The 20,164-nt window shown below is 50.7% G+C and overlaps 4 protein-coding genes across 4 annotated transcripts; 3 read left to right on the top strand and 1 right to left on the bottom strand.

Moving 5' to 3' along the window:
• Positions 1-15: 15 nt before the first annotated feature.
• MIND_00736700 (uncharacterized protein) lies at positions 16-10,544 on the bottom strand (the record flags this gene model as incomplete). Its single annotated transcript, XM_037364067.1, has 17 exons — positions 16-306; positions 360-734; positions 780-866; positions 918-1,155; positions 1,204-1,406; positions 1,454-1,651; positions 1,698-1,802; positions 1,849-2,199; positions 2,251-3,372; positions 3,427-5,217; positions 5,266-6,042; positions 6,090-7,290; positions 7,334-9,671; positions 9,719-10,119; positions 10,168-10,295; positions 10,343-10,477; positions 10,527-10,544. The coding sequence occupies 17 exons, from the start codon at positions 10,542-10,544 to the stop codon at positions 16-18; spliced, it is 9,759 nt and encodes a 3,252-aa protein (XP_037219711.1).
• Positions 10,545-11,494: 950 nt separating this feature from the next.
• Positions 11,495-13,854, top strand: MIND_00736600 (uncharacterized protein; the record flags this gene model as incomplete). The annotated part of the gene is made up of 11 exons (XM_037364066.1): positions 11,495-11,550; positions 11,596-11,640; positions 11,691-11,828; positions 11,875-11,999; positions 12,049-12,141; positions 12,192-12,239; positions 12,289-12,331; positions 12,379-12,420; positions 12,469-12,619; positions 12,669-12,759; positions 12,806-13,854. The coding sequence occupies 11 exons, from the start codon at positions 11,495-11,497 to the stop codon at positions 13,852-13,854; spliced, it is 1,881 nt and encodes a 626-aa protein (XP_037219710.1).
• Positions 13,855-14,004: 150 nt separating this feature from the next.
• On the top strand, positions 14,005-15,195 carry MIND_00736500 (Protein disulfide isomerase; the record flags this gene model as incomplete). The annotated part of the gene is made up of 5 exons (XM_037364065.1): positions 14,005-14,037; positions 14,096-14,237; positions 14,291-14,347; positions 14,393-15,007; positions 15,056-15,195. The coding sequence occupies 5 exons, from the start codon at positions 14,005-14,007 to the stop codon at positions 15,193-15,195; spliced, it is 987 nt and encodes a 328-aa protein (XP_037219709.1).
• Positions 15,196-15,365: 170 nt separating this feature from the next.
• MIND_00736400 (Protein disulfide isomerase) lies at positions 15,366-17,146 on the top strand (the record flags this gene model as incomplete). Its single annotated transcript, XM_037364064.1, has 6 exons — positions 15,366-15,523; positions 15,577-15,714; positions 15,767-15,850; positions 15,910-16,701; positions 16,751-16,831; positions 16,888-17,146. 6 exons carry the CDS (start codon positions 15,366-15,368, stop codon positions 17,144-17,146), a joined length of 1,512 nt encoding a protein of 503 aa, XP_037219708.1.
• Positions 17,147-20,164: the final 3,018 nt, after the last annotated feature.

Here is a 20,164-nt window from a genome sequence, read left to right as displayed (position 1 = left end):
TGTACGGTTATGTGTCTAGAACCAAGGTAAATATGTCTCTCCCATCTTGCTGAGTTGGATCGGATTAGTTGCTGTCGAAATGAGGTTTGTCACTGTTTGCACCACTGGTGCGAGGACAGGAGCGTTTGGATTCTGAGCTACTTGCTCACGCTCAAGTTTGCATGCCATGGTTTCGGCGCGTTTGACCACTCCATCGATGTTCCCTGCAACCAGCTTGCGGAGATTGTCCCATGGAGCCTGGTGTGTGCGAAGCCACGTGGCCACTTCGTCCCGGCTGAAAAGACATAGCTGCTGCTCGAGATCAAACTAGAGAAAGGTCTTCAGTCGAATGATTTCATCGCCGAGGTTAAAATACGAACCTCTGGCTCTGTCAAGCTCCGGCCAATCGTCATGATCCCCGAAGTGAGAATACCCTCAGTGAAAATAGGGCCCAGGAAGCCCTGCATGTTTTGGGTCAGGCGGAAAGGAACGGCGTCGCCGGTGGCGAGAATGGGCAAATTTGTTGCTGTTCCTACGTTCTGTGAGCCAGTTGATGGGTAATTCTGATTCGCTAGACCTGGAACGAGCTCGGTCATGGCAATTTGACCGCTGGATCTTGAGATCAGATAGCGGATGGGAATGCGATGGGTGAGGCAAAGTGTGTAGGTCATGAAGCTACAAGCGGCAACTTGCAGCGCAAATTGTTTTCGCATTCGCCATAGTGCACTGGGTCCATCCATCGTCCGCATCATATACTAACAAGCAATGAGACTTGGTGTTGGATATGTCGGGTTTCGTACCTTGGTCAAAACATCATCAGGAACCATTTTCAAGGCTATTTCATCGCTAATCTCTTTCCTCACAGCGTTCTGTTCAACTTTTGTAGTCTGTGAGCGCGTCAGGGTAAAGGGGGAAATTGTTCAACGGATAGCGCTTACAGTATTGCCCGTTTGCGCCTCGTACTCGCGAAGAACCTTACGAATCTTATCGCCTGCATATAGGATGATATCTTCTCGGGGTAAGCCGCTGTCGTCGCAATGTTGGTCATAGATTTCGGCCAGAGAGACATAGGTTGAATCGACTTGATAAAGACGGAAGACGGGGCTTAAAGATACCATGGCAGGGAGATGGAATGCAAGATTTCGCTTGCGACTTTCCTTCTTCCGGGCCAAAGCACTGAAGAGAAAATGAGTCCCTTCCTAAATGAACCAACTTAGAACTAACCCATTGAATGACCGGAGAAGCTGCATGACCCTTTCTTCTCGTCTGGCATACCGAGTGATGTTCATTTGGACGCTAAAGGCTGTTTTTGAACCATCGCTCCCATGAATGACGATGCGCTTCCAAGTTGCGCCTGGTATTCGACAGTGTTCAAATCTAGGCCCGAACCTTTGTATGTGGCTGAAGCCGGAATTGGTGTCCTTTTCCTAGATATGGTTGTCATCGTTGTTCAGCCACGTGACTGACAACTCACCTCAGTGTATTGTCCTGGAACCTCGATCTCGTCCACTCGAAGATAATGGAACTCTGCAAGATAGTAGCTGAGGGTGTCCAGAGGCTGGATGTGCGGTCGAAGATCAAGACTCTTCTCGTATTTGATTCTCCATTGCGTCAATTTCTTGATGTACTCGTGCATCGTCAGGGCCGGTGTGAATGCCTCATCAAATTCTTTCTAAAAATTACTCAGAAGGACGATGGGCTGAGAAAAAATAACGAACCTTGAGGTGGGGAGCAAGCAGGGACGCAAAACGTTGCATAGTTTGGATTGCATAAGCAGGCAGTGGCTCATCTTCATACGGTGAGCTTAGTCGATATGCGTAACCCTAAGTCAGACGATGAGTAACAATCAGAGACAGTGGTCGAACAAACCTGAAGGGCATCTTGCAGTAGCATGCAAAGGTGGCGATAGGTTTCCTCCTCGCTGGATAATTTGAACTTGGTGCAGATTTGATCGACGATGGTTTCTAGGTTGAGAACGAGAAGTGGGAAAGCACTCTTGAGCAATTGAACAAGTTCGTCCACGTAGTCCCAGATTTGTCGAGGGAACTGAGGGTCAGTCGCGGATGCGGGATTGGCGGGTTGTTGACCATTTTCGTTGACAGGAGGCATTGGATGGTCGCCGCCCGTCGTGGCGTTCGCTTGACCTGCTGTTTGACGCATGAAAAGTGCTTTGCGCTGCATGGCTTCTTCGCGTGTTGTTCGCAAAGGGAAGAAAAGAGCCTGAATCGATGATTAAGTCTGTCCATAAAAATTCACTTGAAGCTGACGAACCTGAGGATAAAGACGAGCAAGATTCAGCAGGATGAAGCGTGCCTGTTTGACTTCGCGACCAGAGAGCGACATGCATAAATTGGGTATAAACGTGATCCAATACCAATAAGCAGCATCGCCCTTGTACGTGTCGAAAGCGCGAGAAATCGACAGGGTATTGTCATCGACACTCAGGAGCCAGAGGATGCGGGCAATGAGTGGCCTGCTTTTCCCGCTCTTGTACTGACCAGCAGCTTGAAGGTAACAGCTGACAGCGTTGGCCGCATAAGACAAGTCGTTGGGTACTTCCTTGAACATATTGTCGTTGTATTTTCCCCACTCAGCCCACGCCTTCGCCTGGGTCATTTCAAGCTGAACAGCCTGTCCGAATGCATTGTTCGCGTCTTCGTTGCGCTTGAAGCGGGCATGGAACATGCCTTTGAGAGTGAAAAATTGAGCCTTCTGCGCGACAGAAAAGAAGACAAGGTTGGTGTTATTGATAACCTCGAGACCAGCCTGCAGATCGTTTGGCTTCTGATAATGACAACGGGCTTGCTCGCGCAGCTTAAGGAACGCTTCAGATATCTCGATATTCGGAAGGGTGTAGATTTTCGTTAACGACGTAAAACAAACATCGAGGAGGTCGTGTTTGCGAGCCACGTGAGCGAAGCGGTTGATGATCCAGGCAGTCTCGTGGTAGCCACGATACCCAAACGTCTGCGTGTTATTCCCTGCCCCGTTATTTGTGATGAGGGGAATATAGGTATGGTTGATGGCGTGGAAGACGTTCTGCCTCCAAGCGACCAAATCGCTCCAAATACTTATATCGTCGTGATGATTAGGAAGTCGTTCACGCCAGGCTTGGAGGACCATCTTGAGGTCGGAAGACTTTTTCTCGAGATTGTGCGCTGTGGTGAGTGACAATGAGCCGAAAATCTGGACGGCCTCTTGTAGCTCCACGAATTGTTGGAAGTGTTGCAACAATGGGACATGAGCAGCAGAAAGCTGAGGCGGGAGAGCGACCCATTTGCGGAGGGACAGCTGCATAGCGTCTTCAAGAATCTTAGTAAACTCCACGTTCTTATCCAGGGCTGCCGGAAGCTTGAGCATGGAGATGAAAGCTTCAAAGACACGTCGTCGTGGCTTGTAATTCGTGAGTAGAGCAATTCATGAATGAAAAAGATATGCGAGGCTCACCGTGGGCACTTCGGGGAGCTGATTAATCTGCTCCTCAAGGGCTTCTTTCTGGTCCAGCCATTGAGTCGTTCTCCATGCACTTTCCAGCAACAGTTCTTGGTTCCCCTCTGACTTTGCAAGGTCTTGAAGAATGTCCCAGTGTTGCAGCTTCTCCGCCGCCAGAATCCAATGATCTTCCCAGAGACAAAACTCGGCTTCCGAAAAGGGAATCGTCCCAGCACGAGCCTTGTTTTGAGCCGCCTCATAAGCATTTGATGCTTGCTCCCACATCCCATTCTGTTCAAAAGCAAGGGCGATGTTCGTATCAAGATGCAGACAGCGATGCCTCCAAAGCCCGTAGAACATGTCATCCTCCGCCAATTCGGCGTAAACGTCGGCCAACGAGTCGAACGCATACTCTCTGATCGTGTTCTCGTCTTCTCTTATATGATGCAATGACGTCGAAAGCATTTCGAGAGCCACATACCAGGCGCCGAATGTCTTCGCGAGGTATTTGATCAGATGGGGAGGTAATATCATTGGTGGGGAGCACGCATGTATCCCTGTGAGCAGCGTTTGGATGACATTCGGTCGAACATCAGCTTGTTTGATGTGGTAATCACGGCTGAGTAGGTTGATCATATGCTGAGTGATGTCCGTTTGTTCACGTCGCGATAAAGAGGCCCAAGCAGCGGGGAAGAGCGAAATCCACGTTTCGTGAGCGGCACGGGGCTCAAGGAATAGAAGTCGTTGCATGGGCTGGACAAAGCTCTGAGTTGAGGGCCTTGGGATGGAGACGACGGCCACTCGTCGTTCATTGGCATTTGGAATATCAACCTCAGCAGAACTAAGCAAGAGATTGAGGGCCAGATAAGTCCAGTTGTGGTCAGCGAGTGCATCCCAGCTCTGAACGCCAAGAATGTACGTCAGACGACTATTCAAAGAGCGCGGGACGCTGATGTCGAGAAGGTCCAAGAATTTGTCCCGAAGCTCGGTGTCCTTCGCACGACAGCCCAAAAGGAAGGATTGTTCGAGTCTGGCAGTAAGGTCGCTGCGACGAAGAGCTGGCTCTGTGTAAATCTGATAGATAACCTCGAGATATGCTTGATAGATTGTCTCGGTCCGTGACTCAAAAGCAACCATCTTCTGCAACAAACTGGCTTTCTCCTTCATGGTGGGATACGCTTCAAGCCTGACCAACGCCCAAGTTTTGGCGAGATCGAGTATATAGGTGCAAATCGGCGCGCTCTTGGACTTCTCAACAAGCACCACGAGTGTACTCAAAAACCCACGACGTTGATCGGCCAGGAAGGCAACAGACGATTGGCATATGTCGAGAATGGTGAGCAGTAGTCGAACGCTATTGTCGAAACCATTCGTCCCAGGCGTCGAGTTGACGTGCTCCTTGGCGAGCTTGCCCAATAGCTTCATCAAGTTTGCAGAGTAGGGCTCAATTCGCTCAGGAGAGACCTGCACAACGGACTTGAGCATAAGCAGTGTCCCACGTAAAGCTGTTGTGTTCCGCAACCCATCCGAAATCGAGTTGTGGACGAATGTGTGAAATTCAGAGCGGTCATCCTGCTGCTCATCGTCCTCTTTTGGAAGGGGGAATAATTTGATGAGATGCGTGAATATCGGGTGCAGCTGGTCGTGGAGAGTATATTCGTCAGTGACCATTCCTTTGCGAACGAGTTTCTGGAGAATCTCCGCATTCGCAGTATACCAACTATCGTCTTGCTCTGTCGAGATAACATTGAGTATTTTTGCAGAAGCAATGGCTTGTGCAAGCGCTACGTCATTGGTAAGATCAGGCTAAATCGCATTAAGAATCGTGGCAAAACAACAGGAAAAAACACGAACTGGGTCCAGCATTTTCAAAAAGTAGCGAAGACCGAACTCCACGTCCTTCCAGCCGCGCGGCCCAATCATCTTTTGCAGCAGAGATAAGGTCTTCGGCAAAAGAATGTTTCGCGTTGGATCAATGTTTGTCGACATGCGAACCACGTGGCTAACCATGTTTTCGCGGAGAGCGAGCGGAGTCTTCCATGCATTGGTTCCGCTCATATCATCGTCTAAAGAGGCCTGAGAAGCTTGCTCCTCCCATTTGAGAATGACATTGAGATTTTCGACTGAAAGACTTCGAGATTCGGGTGTCGCGGTGAGACTTAACCCAAGTTTGTTGAGAGAGTTGACCATAATTGGTACGAAGAGCGAGCGAACGGGATAGAACAAGGCGCTATGTTTCGAAATAAGGTGATAAATGGTAAGCGATTGAGCGACACCCTCTTCGAGAAGCAGTTTACGTGCACTCAACGCCCACTGGGGGAAGCCGTTTTCCGAAAGACCTTCGGACGCGATGAGGACAGGCATTAGCGTTGCTAAAGCCTCCTGTCGAACGGGAGGACGTCCTTCGGCAGAAGGGCTACGCAATAAGCCAATCCAAGTCTTCATCAGGAATTTGGGAGGAGTTGCAAACGCAGCAAAGAATCGAGCGGTTAATAGGAACGCAATTTGCTTCACGATCGTGTCTTCGTGATTGGTATATGCCGAGGCTGTCTTGATGATGTCTTTGCGTACGACGTCCAAAAGGTTGCTATAATGCTGCACGAGCACGGTTGAAAGGTGCAGAACTTCTACCTGTGATTTGATCTAAGACAAGAAGAATAACTGAACAAGAAATGTACCTTATATAGATCGTCCGTTGGCGCGTCAGGCCGGGGGGACCAGATGAGACGAGCGAGTCGATTGACCGAGTCAACGTCCAGAAGCTGGTCTTTGGTTGAATGGTGAGCTTGCACCAATAAGGTGGGCGTCACAACATAACGCATAAAATACATTTTATGTGCCCAGGTGGAGGAGGGGTCATCAAACCATGTCAAGAAACGAATGAGAATGTTGCGTTGGAACATGGGGTCTTCGCTCATCGCCACATGAGTGTACAGAAAACGCGTTATTCTGAGGAGGTCGAGAGCTAAGTTGCGCGTGTAGACAGCAACTATGTCGAAAACAAGATCGATGCGAGAAGTAGTCAAAAGGACGGCTTTGAAGATGGACAGCATTAGATTGTGCCTCTCGATAACCTGAGGGAATGCCTCTGGGCTTTGGTCCGATTGCGGCATTTCTGACCGCCACAGGTCTATCACAACATCCAAGACGAAATCGTTCTCGATTAGCCACGAAGGACGGAGTTGAACCAGATCGGAGATGAGGGAAAGAGTTGGGATGACTTGATTTGCTTGACCGCTTGTAAGGAAAGAGACAAGCGATAGTGCACGTGATGCAAGTTCAGTCTCAACGCGTGGCGCGAGCTTGGCTTGTACGATGCTGCGTAGAGTTCTGAGATGCGAGGGCAAGAGAATATTTCGCAAGAAGAATTCAACCCCTTCTTCTGGATACCGGTTGAGATATCGCGCTAAAGGCTCCGAGAATGGTGTGCGGCCCGAGAAATGCATCTGAGACTCGGTTTGGACGATAAGATTAACAAGCGGTTCGAGGAAGATGTTGGCCGCAGATGGTAACAAATGGAAAATGTTGGCCAGCCTTACAAGCTTGGTTATCCCTTCGTTCTCCGCGACGGTCAGCTTGGAAGCGCTGCTCAAGAGTTGAGGGTCTGCGACAATGCGGAAATGATCCAAAAGCTTATGGCCAATTTCGACTTTGAAATAATTAGTCAGAAGCTCGAGGAGACGAGCAAGACCCTCAAGACCCGGGATGGAAAGCCGTTTGGGGTCAGCAAGATTCATAAGGATCGGGCGAAGACCAGTTTGGAGAAGCTCCCGAGGTAAACGACTCTGGTGAGTCAACACCATTTTCAAACCATCGTATGCAACGTCTTTGACCTCGGGCGACGGCGAATAGAGCGATTTGAAGTAAACACTGGTTACTCTACACGCCATCAGCAAAACAACGCGAAAATCAAAGCTATTACCTCTGACGAGTCTGATGCTGTCGCGAAAAGAAATCGGTGACTGGCATGGCTGCAGTTAATAGCTTGATGGAGGCCACCCGTAACTTGATAATATCTTGATTGGTTTGCCGAGCGGTTAGCCCTCGCGGGGCGAGGTTTGTATCGTCAGTATCGGCGAGGGCCAGAGTTTCATGCAAGAGTCGAAGCAACTCGTCATTGAGCTCGATCAGCGGGGGCTCTAGCGAAATGCAGTACCGAATAGCCTCCATCATTCCGATCTGGATGGTCAACGGCAGGGCTCGCAGGGGCTTTGTGTAGATGCCACCTAACATACGGTCGCGGTGGGGCTCCAACAAGGAATGGGCAGAGCGTCCACTAAGCTCAACAAGAAGAGAAATGCAGTTTTGCGCGGCGGTGCGAACAACGGGATTCGGGCTAGATATTTCTGAACAGAAGATACCGCTGAGACTGATGAGTTTTGTTTGCTTGGCTGCATCGTGGGCAAATTCAAGGTTGACATAGCTGATCCGAATAACAGCCAACAGAGTCTCCATCGCTTCATCAATATCACGGGTCAAACCGGGTGGCAGATCCTTCAAAATCCGAAGCACCGTTCGAACCAAGTCGAACTCGCGATCAACGAACCACTTGGTCCCGAAGTCGGACGTAGAAGCAATTAAGCGAATGCCACGATAGCCCGCTCTCTTGCGAATCAAGGGGTCGTCAAGGCACAACGAGGTCATTCGATGTGTCAATTGATGTAGAATCATGAGAATGTCCAACGACGGCACAGGGTTGGATGCATTCAACGTCGCAAGCTGAGCTATGAAAGCTTTGACCATCGCAAGGGCTTTTTCGGCCTGATCCGTTTGATCTCGGGCAAGAGCATACGGCAAAGCGTCGAGGAAGACGGTCAACAATGGGCTTGCGATGGGGCGAGCGCCAGATTCACGGGTCTGGCCTCTCAGAACTTCAGTTTCCAAGACAGAGCGCGACACCTGGAGGAGAAATTCTTCGGCCCGAGGGCTCAATTCTGGAGGATCGCTGAGGTAGAGTGTGTCGAATATGGCCTCCAGCGAACGGACAAACGTCGTCTCGACGTTACGCCCGACGATTCCCTGCAACAGTAATGAGATAGGGCAAGGGAAATATAATGTTAATACTTCGTGCAGTAGGGCCGCAAGACAACTTTCCAGATAGTTATATGCATGCACTCGGTCCTTGCTCGTGCCCTTTTTGATGACACGACAAGCAAGTAAGGCGGTAGGCCCTATGTCGATCTTCTCGACGCTGCCTGAGAATGCGACTGGAATCTTGGCAGGTAGAGCTGCGTCATGATATTCGAGTTCGGGTTCAAGCAGTAGCAGTTTTCGATTGCGTCCGCCCAGCTTACCCAAGATCCTGATGATTGTATGAGAAAGTTGGTGGGGAGCGGGAAGAGGCTTGAGATGGCCGTGGAGCGCTTGCATGAGTTCTCGTAGAACGGTCCCCAGCGTCGGATCAAGAAAGTCGGGAGTCAGGTTATCAATGCACAGTTCCAGAGTTCGAAGGCCCTGAGCGACGAGCTCAGGATTCCCGCGCAATGCTAAAGCCAACGGCTGCATGAGATATGAGAGATGGGGGAGAAGATGCGTCAAGCGCAACGGGACAGTCAGGCACAACTCGACAATGAGGTCGCGAGTCTGTCCTTCTGAAGCGAGGAGTTGCGTATTTAAGCTTTCCAGCATTTCGGGGAGCAGAGGGAGCACCTCTTTGTAGAGGATTTCGAACTTTCCACCGCCACCACCAATCGCTCGAAACAACGATCGAAGAAGGTAGAGGTAGTGAGTTGGCTTTGTCGCTTTTGCAGCGAGTGGAAAGCAGTCCATCAGAAGATTAGGGAGATGTGAGGCAAGGATAGGCTCATTTGACGCTTGATGAATCGTCACTGAGCTGAAAGCCATCTTGAACAAGCGTATAGTGGCGCCGGCGGCGGTTTCGTCATATTCGCCAAACAATGGCAAACGGTCTACCAAGAAGCGAAGAATGGCAGCCAGTAAAGTCGGCGAGTATGATTCTTTGGTCAGAATCGCTTGACAAAGATTCAGAATATACGCTCGTTTTGGAGCGCATTGGAAGAAGAACTCCATGTTTTGGGCCCAGATTTCCTGAAACACATGGAGGTTAAGCTCTATCAATACCAGAGCAAACCATTCGCTGGGATCTTCATTCCCTGCCTCGAGTAGGACCATACACTTGAGAGACGCAACGAACAAGCGATTGATACGACTGCCGTCGATGACATCCCCTCCGATCTTCTTGAACGAGGTAAGCAGAGTACGAGCAGCATGGAGCAGTGTTTTGAAGAGATTACGGGAGTCTAGTAGTTCTGTCAGAGATAGGTCACATGTCCGAGCCCGAATGTACCTTGTATCACTTCCTCTGGCTTTTCCGTTAGATAGGCGGCCCCACCTAGCGGACGAGACTTTTCCACATAGGTTGCGTCGTATATCTCCTCTGTCTGATTGTTCTTCGCTCGTTCGAGTGCTCTGTAAGTGTCGTCCAACACAACCTGAAGAGCTTCTAGTCGATCCAAGAATGCATCCAGCAAATAGAGCAGGATTTTGGTGGCGGGTACCCTGTCCTGAGTGACGAGAACATCAACCAGACTGATGAGAATTCTCCCAAACATCGGGAAAATGCCAGTTGGAATTGCCGTATTATGCATTAGCCGAGAATACACAAGGGCGACATGGGTCAGTTGTGGAAGTGTGAGCTCGGTTCGAGAGTGATGGAATAAATCGGCTAGGGTGCTGTAGGTAGGAGACCTGACGAAAGTGAATTAATGGACATATGTTAGACTCTGGATAGCTTACCTGAACATTTCTCGTCCTGTTAGTCCATGACCCATCAAAACACTTTCTTCGAACAGTTTGTCGAGATGAGGAAGAACTGCGCGCCGATGCACACCAGCAGCTAGATGACGGAATACTATCAACATGTCCTACAATGTCTCAGCGACGACTAGAAGCAACGATACGACGAACCGACCTTTCGCGTCCCGTTCGCAGTTGTAGGACAGTCTTGGAGAAGACGTAAGGTGCAAAGGAGCAGTTGGTCGCCGTACGCATCCGCGTTCTCTGTGCCCGCAACCCAGCGCATTACATAAGTAAGATATGAGAGCATCTATAAACTATCGTGTCAGTCCACAAATAATTTAATAGAGGATACATGCCTTCGATTGGGCAGCCATGAAATCGGCGTAGGCAGCCGCGTTGACGACCCTGGACGACATGCCAGCCCAAACACCACCCGTCGATTCATGACTTTCTCTGGCTGCCTTTTGAGCTGGGGATTCGAGCATCACAACTTCGAGTGCAGGTTTGTGACTTTCAGAACTAGGCCCGGCATTATTGCGATGGAGTTGTGTAATGGTGGTGAGAACTTGACCCATCTCCATTAGACCCTTGAAGCTGCGTGTGCAAGGCAAGATCGTGTCCGCGGGAATGAGAGGTGAGGTCTCGGAGAGTACCTCTGTGACGAGAGAGGGCATATTCGTGCACGTTTCCTGGAATAGAGAAAAAAAGTCGGTCATCGACTGGCTTGAAGATATTCGGTACTGGCGGATGAATTCTACAAGAGTCTTGCAGCAGAGTACCCCATTGTCTTCGTTGTCGGTGCGGATCACATGAAGCATGCAGCTGGATATTTCTTCAACTCTGGCGCGAATGCTCTCATTCACAGGAAGGTGGTTGACAATTTCGACGAGGACGCGACGAAACGCGTATTCAGGAGCAGCTTTATCGTATACCACCGGAACGGAGTGGAGTAGGGCAGCGACAGAAACCACAAGTAGATCGAAAGACCGAATTGACTCTGCTTCACGTGGTGTGTCGATTATTTCACGAATTTCTGTCGCAGATTTAATCTTCGTGCTCATGTCCACGCCAGGGTCCGCAATGGCGGCGACCCTTTGGTCAAAGTTTGGCGCGTCCGCCATGGCTGGAAGGTGTTGAACACCTTGTGGTGGTCAGCGACAAAGCAGATTGAGGACTATTGATCGGAACGTCACGTCGTGTCACACACTCAGGCTCGATTTGATTCGATCGGCGCCGCCGTTACTCTCACTCCTACCCTTCCTGACTATTTTTCTGAGCCGGACTCAGCTGGCTTCCGTTCCCGGGGAACCCTTTCATTCTTTCCATGGCCATCGCGGGCCTGGATGAGTCGACCTCAGTCTTCAACATCCATCCGGACTAGTATGCCTCCTTCTCTCTGGTGACCACATTAATAATTTGCGACAGCCGTCAGGTCGCGACTTTCGCGCTGGGTTGGGTTTTTGTCGCAAGGTTTATTGTACTATCTTTCCCACGTCCACACAATACCCACAAATTTCCAGCTTAAACAACATCGTCTCCTCCGTTCTGGTTCAACGTTTATTCGGTTTCATTCGTGGCCGTTCAACAGCAGCTCCGGACCCTGAGCGCTCCTACGTCTCAGAGAAACTCTCCTTGCGTAGTCTAGATATTGAGAACAAGTGCGTCTGTTTCCCATTCAAATGCCTCAGTCCAACCCGTTTCTAGCCCGGATATCCGTCATGGCTACTCGAACACTGCCTTCTTTGCGCTTCCCCTCTGTTTCTTATTTGCCAGTGTCGCCCAGTTCGGCTCTTTGCTTGCATTCCCAAATAATGCGGATGCCGCTTGCGGTGCGGACATCCGATTGCAAACGTTTCACCAACTCAATACTCGTTATAGCCTTCGTGGTTGCATGGGGCGGAATGGCTGCACAGTCAGGAAGGCTTGTTGGTGCTCTTATCGTGATATTTGAGCTCCGTAGAATGGGCATTGGTGGGTTCTAGAGACCGCCCCTCGGCCAACTCGCACTGATGCATTCGCAGCAAAATGGGAGTTTTGGGTCGCAATCGTTTGGCTTATTATCGGGATCGGTGAGCAGTCAAATCACCAAACGCTTCAGACTCTGGATTTCTTGTTTAGGATTTATCTTTCTTAACAACGCTATAAGTGTCGGGGTCTTAACGTGCGTAGCAACCCGCTCCTCCGCTTGCTCTGAAACAGCTTGCGCAGACAATTCCAGCCTCTCGGTGTTTCGTACTGCGACAGAAAACAGTTCGTTTCCATTACTCGCTGAATGTGCCTGATTTGATCGTCGACCAGTTTCCTCCCCGCCTCGCTCGTTTCATCAATCCTCTACTTTTCGCTCGAGGTTTATGCCATTGCAAGAATGATACTCTTCCTTTCCTCGAATGCACACATGCGCAAGGTTATCCAGGATGTCCGGGTGTTACGGCCATTAGCTCTAGTGCTGGTGTGTCTTACGATGCCATCGAGGACTTGATCTTCTGACACAATTTTAGCTTGAGCTCCTCACGCTCGTTCCTGGGGCAGTCTTCACAAATATAGTTGCTGAATTTGTTCCATTTAGCATCGGTGCAGTAGCTGTGTTGAGTGAGTTCCCCTATTGATCTGGTGTTTTTTCATTGAACAACATTAGTGGCTTTCAACGTGAGGCCATCTCCGTCGGCTATCCAGCAATCACCACGAGAGTCTACTCTTTCGTATGCCACCTATCCCTCGGTTCAATCTATCAGACAATCGATACCTTTCTCGGTTACGCCGTCGCAAGCCCGCTCGACTATCCAACCTCCCTCCCCAGCCATGCCTGCCCCAGCAAGACGTCACCCATTCGCTGCTAGTGCATATATGGACCCATCATTTGAAACTCGTGAAGAATGGATCCCACCCACTGCCCGAACAACTCGGACAATAGACTCAGTTGCTGCTGAGAGCATCAACAATGCTGTTGTACAAGTGGGACAACGTGCTCGGGCAGCTTCGCGTGCCGATGAGACGATAGGCAAAGGCAAAGGAAAACAGTTGGACTCACGGATCGTGCCATCACAGATCGAATTTGCTGAGCGCCTGGACTTGGAGACAGCCCAGGCCAATTCATTGCCTTCTCGTCCACGGCCAACAGTCAATACACCTCCGCTGGACAGTGCTTTCAACGACGATGATATCTCAGAGCTCATTTCGCCTGCTTCCCGCATGCAACCGACCAACTTCAGACTTTCGCGGGTTGTAGATGGTCCGTCAAGACAACCACTCTCGAGACATACCTCTTATCGAACATCATTCATTCCTGATGAGTCTGAGCCGTCTTCACCAGACTCACGAATGCCTGTACCCCTCCATGACGCGCAATCTATTTCCTCCAGCGAGCGTAGACGGAGCGCGTCATTGTCAATAATGCCAGAAAGCAGCAATGACCACAGACGGACGATGTCGAATGAACCCAGTCCCATGCCAGAACGGTGGCCAACATTCAACCAGTCTCAATTCCGTGCTGCTGGATTTGGTGTTTCGCGTCAGTCATCATCGTCATCATCATCTCCATCTTCTGGTCGGAGAGCTCCTCCGCCATTACCGATTAAGACTTTACCACTGCCGGGTGCTGGCATTCGAGCAGCTCAGGGTCCCAAAGGTCCCAGACCACCTCCTTCCGCTCAAGCACAAAGTCCCAGATTCAATCTCCCACAGTAGTCACCCGCGATTCGTCCATTCATTTTTGTTTGTTTGGTAGTAGTTTATTACTGGACTGTAGACTCGTGTTTTTTGTCTTGCTCTTCTTCTCTCTCTGAGTAAACTGCGGTGTGACATCACGAACTACTTTCTCTTTCGACCGATACATCGATGGCTAGCTCTGAACTATTGGCACAAATACAGGTTCGACCGTGGCAGTCCTGGCATTGGATTGGATTATTGGCTCAACGACTTCTGGCAGGCTGGAAAGAGGCTAAAGAAGGCGACTACCAATGATCGAAGTGCCCCAGCTCTAGACGGTCCAAAGGGGGGAGGTGGTAGTGGTGGCGGCGGGCCTTCGCTATCGTCTTCCTCTGCTGGAATGGGTGGGCCTCCACAACTGGGTAAAGCCGATTTTTCTGGTGCTATCTAATGAGGCTGAGATTTGGTGATGTAGGCGGACTCTTTGCTGGAGGGATGCCCAAACTGAAACCTGCGGGGCAAACTGCGCTTGGTGTGTTGCTCTGTTAGCTGCGGAGTCGCTGGCTGAATAGTGCAGCAAAACCACCCACGATTGGCAAGCCTCCGGTTGTGCCAAAGGCATCACCTGCCAGACCCACCCCAAGTGCTCCTCCAACTCGAGCCGTGCCCCCTCCCGCAGCTCCCGCTTTACCATCACGTGCTGTTCCAACGCCTAGTGCCCCCAATCGAGCAGCGCCTGCATTACCAGCTCGGTCAACTCCGGACCCACCCAGGCCAGTTCCTCCTCCCCGAGCGGTGCCTTCTCTGCCTCCCAGAAATACGTCACCGGTCTCCCGGCCCGTCCCGAGCCGAGCAGTCCCCACTATCCCTCCCCGCAGTCCAGTGACAAGCTCACCAACCAAAGCAATTCCAGGCCGTGCACCGCCCCCGCCCCCTCCCCGACCAGCTAGTACTGTTGTCCCTTCCCCGACAACGAGCAGAACTGTCCCTCTACCACCACCGCGTAAACTGGCTGCTCCACCTCCCCCACCACCAACTAGGGCTCGTGCTTTGTCAGATGCGGAACCGACAGAACCAACACCTCCACCTCGATCAAGTTTAGCTCCGCCCCCAGTCCGACAAAGAACCGTTTCTGCAGGAAGTCAGCCAAATGGAGTCATGAATGCTAGACCCAATCCTCCTCGTCGCAAAAGTGAGCCGTCTTTATTCGTTCCATTAAAATGTCTTCATCTCTACCCAGTCCCTTCTCCGCCTCCAAACGTTGGTCCCCATACATTTCCCGTTTCTGGTTTCCCAGAGCCAAAGCAGTTCGATGGCGGTGCTAGGCGGTATCCGAGCGGAGCAGTGAAGGGCTCACAATTCAGCCTAGATACCTTGTAACCAACTTGTAATCTACTACACCGAGTGTTTAGCCGAGGATTCGGTAAGCAATCTAGCGGATAAGCGGAATTCGACAGTGGCTACGTGTCACTCCAGATCACGCGTCCCATATAAGTCGACTGACGGACCCATTCGTCTTTTTGCCACACCCTCCATCTTTGTCGCCCGTCATGCGTTTAACAACGCTCCTCGCGCCATCCCTTCTAGCTTTCCTTTCCGTCGTCTCTGCAGACGATGTCCCTTCTGACGTTATAAACCTCACTACCTCAACTTTCCTCCCCATCGTCGAGAAGGAGCCGCTCATTCTTGTCGAATTCTTTGCCCCATGGCTCGTCTTTCCATTCGCCAGCCAAAAAAGCATCACTCATTTATACCCTCCAGGTGTGGCCACTGCAAGGCACTCGCCCCGCAATACGAGGAGGCTGCTTCCATTCTCAAAGGCCGAAACATCAAGATTGCCAAGGTCGACTGTGTCGATGAGGCAGACTTGTGCCAGGCCAATGGAATCCAGGGATACCCGTGCGTCCCATGATATTCTTTTTTTTTGTTCATTTTTTTGACCCAAGCCCAGCACTCTCCGTGTCTACCGCTACGGCCAAGCAACCGACTACCAAGGTCCCCGCAAAGCTGATGGTATCGTTGCCTACATGACAAAGTCCGTGTTTTGGTCATTATCAGTCTAAAATAGGCTAACCCGAGTTAAACTACTTGCAGACAAGCCCTTCCCGCCGTTTCTGAGGTCACTGCAACCAACTTGGAGGAGATCAAGGCCGCCGACAATGTTGTCGTTGTCGCTTACGTTTCTTCGACCACTGATGCTCCCGCTCCCGCGTTCAGCGCTGCCGCCGAGAAGCACCGTGACGACTATTTGTTCGGTCTGTCGACTGACAAAGATGCCATCGCAGCTGCCAAGGTCACACCCCCCGCTGTCGTTGTCTATCGCAGATTCGATGAGCCCAGCGTCACCTACCCCTTCCCTATCCAGGACATGACCGCTGCTGACCTCGAGGACTGGGTCAAGGAGCTTGCTATTCCCACTCTCGCTGAAGTCACGAGCGAGAACTATGCCGTCTACGCCCAAAGCACCAAGCCCCTTGCTTACATCTTCCTCGATCCCACCACCGAACAAAAGGAGACTACTGTCGCCGCCATCCGCCCTGTTGCCTCCAAGTACAAGTCCAAGGTCAACTTTGTCTGGATTGACGCCATCAAGTTCGGCGACCACGCAAAGGCACTCAACCTCGCTGAGGTCAAGTGGCCCAGCTTTGTCATCCAGGATCTTGGCAAGCAACTCAAGTACCCCTTCGACCAATCAAAGGAGGTCGAAGCCGCCGGCGTTGAAGAATTTGTCAGCTCTTACCTTGATGGCAAACTCGAGCCCTCGCTCAAGAGTCAACCTGTCCCCGCTGAGCAGCTCGAGAACGTCTACGATCTCGTCGGAAAGGAGTTCGAGCGCATCGTTTTCGATGACTCCAAGGATGTCTTCGTTGAGTTCTACGCTTCCTGGTCAGCATTCTTTGCGTTGAGCGATATTTGTGTCACTAAAACTATTCAGGTGTGGACACTGCAAGCGTCTCAAGCCCACTTGGGACTCACTGGCCGACCACTTCGCGCCTGTCAACGACTCTTTGACCATGTAAGCGGAAACAAACAGTTCGTAGCTAAGCTACCGTGCTGACTACCCGATTCTAGTGCCAAGTTCGAGGCTCAAGAGAACGACCTGCCACCTTCAGTTGGTTTCTCGATCGCTGGCTTCCCCACCCTCAAGTTCAAGAAGGCCGGCACCCGTGACTTCATCGAGTACGAGGGTGACCGTTCACTCGAAAGCCTGATCGCGTTCATTGAGGAGAATGCCGCCAACTCACTCAAATTGCCTTCATCGCAACCCCACGTTGCTGATGACTCGGGCGACCTTGCACAAGGCGTCCTCGACGATCACGATGAGCTGTAGATTAACAAGCATGGTCAATTGGATACGCACGCCGTCCTGTATTAACTTAATCACCTTTTCTTTCGGTAAAAATCCGTGAAGGAGAGTCGTATGGCCAAGAATCGGCAATCCAAGTCTGGATGGCCCTGCAGCTGGTGCACCACTGTTTGAATCTGTTCCGAGAAGGAAGTCCCATATTGCTTCACTTGTTGGAGGAGCCGCGGGAGTAGTTCGGGGTCTGATGGTTGTTCAACACCGGTGTAAACGCCCTAGAGAATAGAAGTGAGCATTACTACTGCCAGACAAAATAGTTCGCCACTGACCCGAGCAGCGTCCAATTCCCTGTCACGTCGAGCCGACTCAGACAGGCAATAGTTGTAAAAGTTATCCTGTGGTGCCTGGTCACTATCACCCACTGGGCCTTGGAACGTGACTTACGGTCGCTTCGCGGAACAGCAAGATTATTGAGAACAGTTCCTTGACAAGCTTCAGCGTGTTTTCCTACTCCACATAAGCATTTTTTTGTATCAGGGGCGATGCGAAAGCGTGCATTACCTGTTTCCCGCTTTTGGGACTCAGCAGGAGGACCTTCTTCACCATGCGGTCAAGGTATGTCCGGTGGGCATCCAGCATAGCGTCCATATCACCCTCCTTCTTGTTCAAGAAATCAAGAAGGACTTTCCAAGAGCATTCAATGACTTCCAGCTGACAATAAGCCTGCATCTGGCGTATGAAATGGATCATTTCCGCCATGACGATACGGATTTGGTGCCATTGTGGGTCAAGCTCTGCGTCATCGAGTCAGTGTCCAAAGAATTGAATGTGAATAGAACAGACATACCAGGCACGCGTAAGAAGGTCCGAGCGCCGCCCGCAATACGCATCCAGCCAAGATTTAGTGTGCTTTCAATGCGCTTCATCTGCCATAAGTGGTTGAACAGCTTTAGATACTTGACGATCGAGTCGGGGTCAAGCACTGTGTCGATAGGTGAATCGACTTTGTATTCCAACGTGAACACATCCCAGCCAATTTCACCGTGCGAATACTCCATCATCCGTGCATCAAGTCGTCTGAGGACATCTGGAGGGTCGTTTTGCGCGTTGGACGAACGAATGGCAGTTTCTAGTGTTGCCGTAAGGTTGTGTCTGTAGAGCGCATTGGCGGGTCGGCTGAGACTTGGCCTAAGATCAGATAATTAGTTGGCCATCCTCTCATGTTGACAAAAAAACCCACTCACCCAAGAGCTTCCATGAGTTGGTCTGCAAAGTCTCCATATCCGAGGAGCAAGTAGTTCTTGAGTGCAACAAGATGTTCTAACAGGTGGAACTTGTCGATGAATACTTCAAACAGGCGACGACTGGCAATTTGGTACGCCGTGTCGATTGAGCGTTCCAAGCCAGCAATATCGCTATATTTCAGCGCTTTCACTGGTCAGCATAGGCTTCGTTTGACATAGGAACACATACTGCCGCCTGTGTTGCTCATCTTTTCTCGGGTAACCACCCAATCGCTATCGTGGCAGCTATAGCGAATGAAATTCAAGCTCTTGCCAGTTGAGAAGATCTATTCCTAGTTAGCCAAATAGATGATGCTGAAATGGAGCCGAACCTTTTTGCCAAAGGTATCACCCACAAACATGGGTAGCATGTCTTCTTGGAACTGATATTTTGCTTCCCAAAGCTTCAGGCCGCTGTCGCGATCAGGAGAGATGTCATCGCCGTCACCGAAACCCCCAAACCCACCATCGCCAGAGAGTGAACCGACTCCTCCTGTCAGTGACGAGGGATGGAGGGACTGCATGTGAGCTAAAGCTGGATCCATTGCTACGAAGAATTCGGAGTATGGATCGTAGAGTTCCCCCGAGAACAGCCATTTGTGTAATGTAGCAAAGAAAGGCTTCGATACGTCTTCCAAGAGCTGATCAGTGAATTTTCGAACGAATGGGTCGCCATTGTCCGTGTAGCCATGAATGAGATTGACGAGTGCGCCGCCTTGAGCACCTAAGGAAGATGTCGACATCGTGTTGGCCTTCAAATAAAGCATTATACCTCGCGCGCCTTCAACGCAAACACTCATCATCCTCATGCGTAGTCTCCATTCATTGATCCAAACATCCAGCCGCCTCAGCGTTAGTCCTGTCTCCTCCTCCTTTGCTCCTGTGGACATCTGCGACTCGAGAATAGCGATCATTCGATAATATTCGGTGAGTTGGGCTTGCAAGTGGTGGCACAAGCTTTGCTCAATCATTCCGACCCCAGACGCGCTTTCACGTTCCCGCACAAACGCATCAACACGGGTATAAAGGTATCCAACTTCTGAGAGACGGTGGATAAGGGCTCGGGTCGGGGCTGGGATGATATACTTCTTTGACAAGTCAGCAAGAGAGTGGAAATGGTAAATATTGGCATACCGAATCTTCGACGAAGACTAACTTGTCCTCTGACTCGGTTTCATCGTCCAACGAAAAGCGAATGTATTTCCCAGAAATTCCTTGCAGTAAATATAAAGTGTCGCGCAATAAGAGACTTTCCGCTAGGTGTTGTCGACCTGTGAAAATGATAAGCCGAGGTGTTGCGGTTAGGCGTTGGATCACACACCTGTCCTTGCCCGATACTCCCGTAAAACATCTGCCTTGGATTTCCCCCTTGGTATACGGGGGACTGGCGCGTCAACCTGATTTGTTGGCAGAGGGGGTGGAGGAGCAGATAAAGTCGGGAGAAATGTGGGTGGCGATCGATTAGACGACGAAGCCAGTGAGTGAAGGAATAGTATTGACGCGTTTTTCCGAGAAAGAACAGGCTGTGGACGCAGTTAGACATAAAACGACACAAATGTAGGATGTCCGCACTTGATCGAGCAGCCGGGAAAGCAGATTAGTAAATTTGAGAGCGGTTGTCCCGTTTGGAGATGTTTGGAGCACTAACGGACTATAAGATGAAGGATGTAATGATTGCATGTCCTACGTTGGCGCTTTATGAGGTCGGTGAGATGAGGGAGGTCAGGTTCACGGTTGAGGCCACCGATACGACTATTGAGTA

This window comes from Mycena indigotica (genome assembly GCF_014461135.1).
Source record: "Mycena indigotica strain 171206Taipei chromosome Unknown Mind.scaff0006, whole genome shotgun sequence".
In the NCBI taxonomy this organism is placed as follows: Eukaryota; Fungi; Basidiomycota; class Agaricomycetes; order Agaricales; family Mycenaceae; genus Mycena; species Mycena indigotica.
This window is presented reverse-complemented; position numbering and strand designations above follow the sequence as displayed.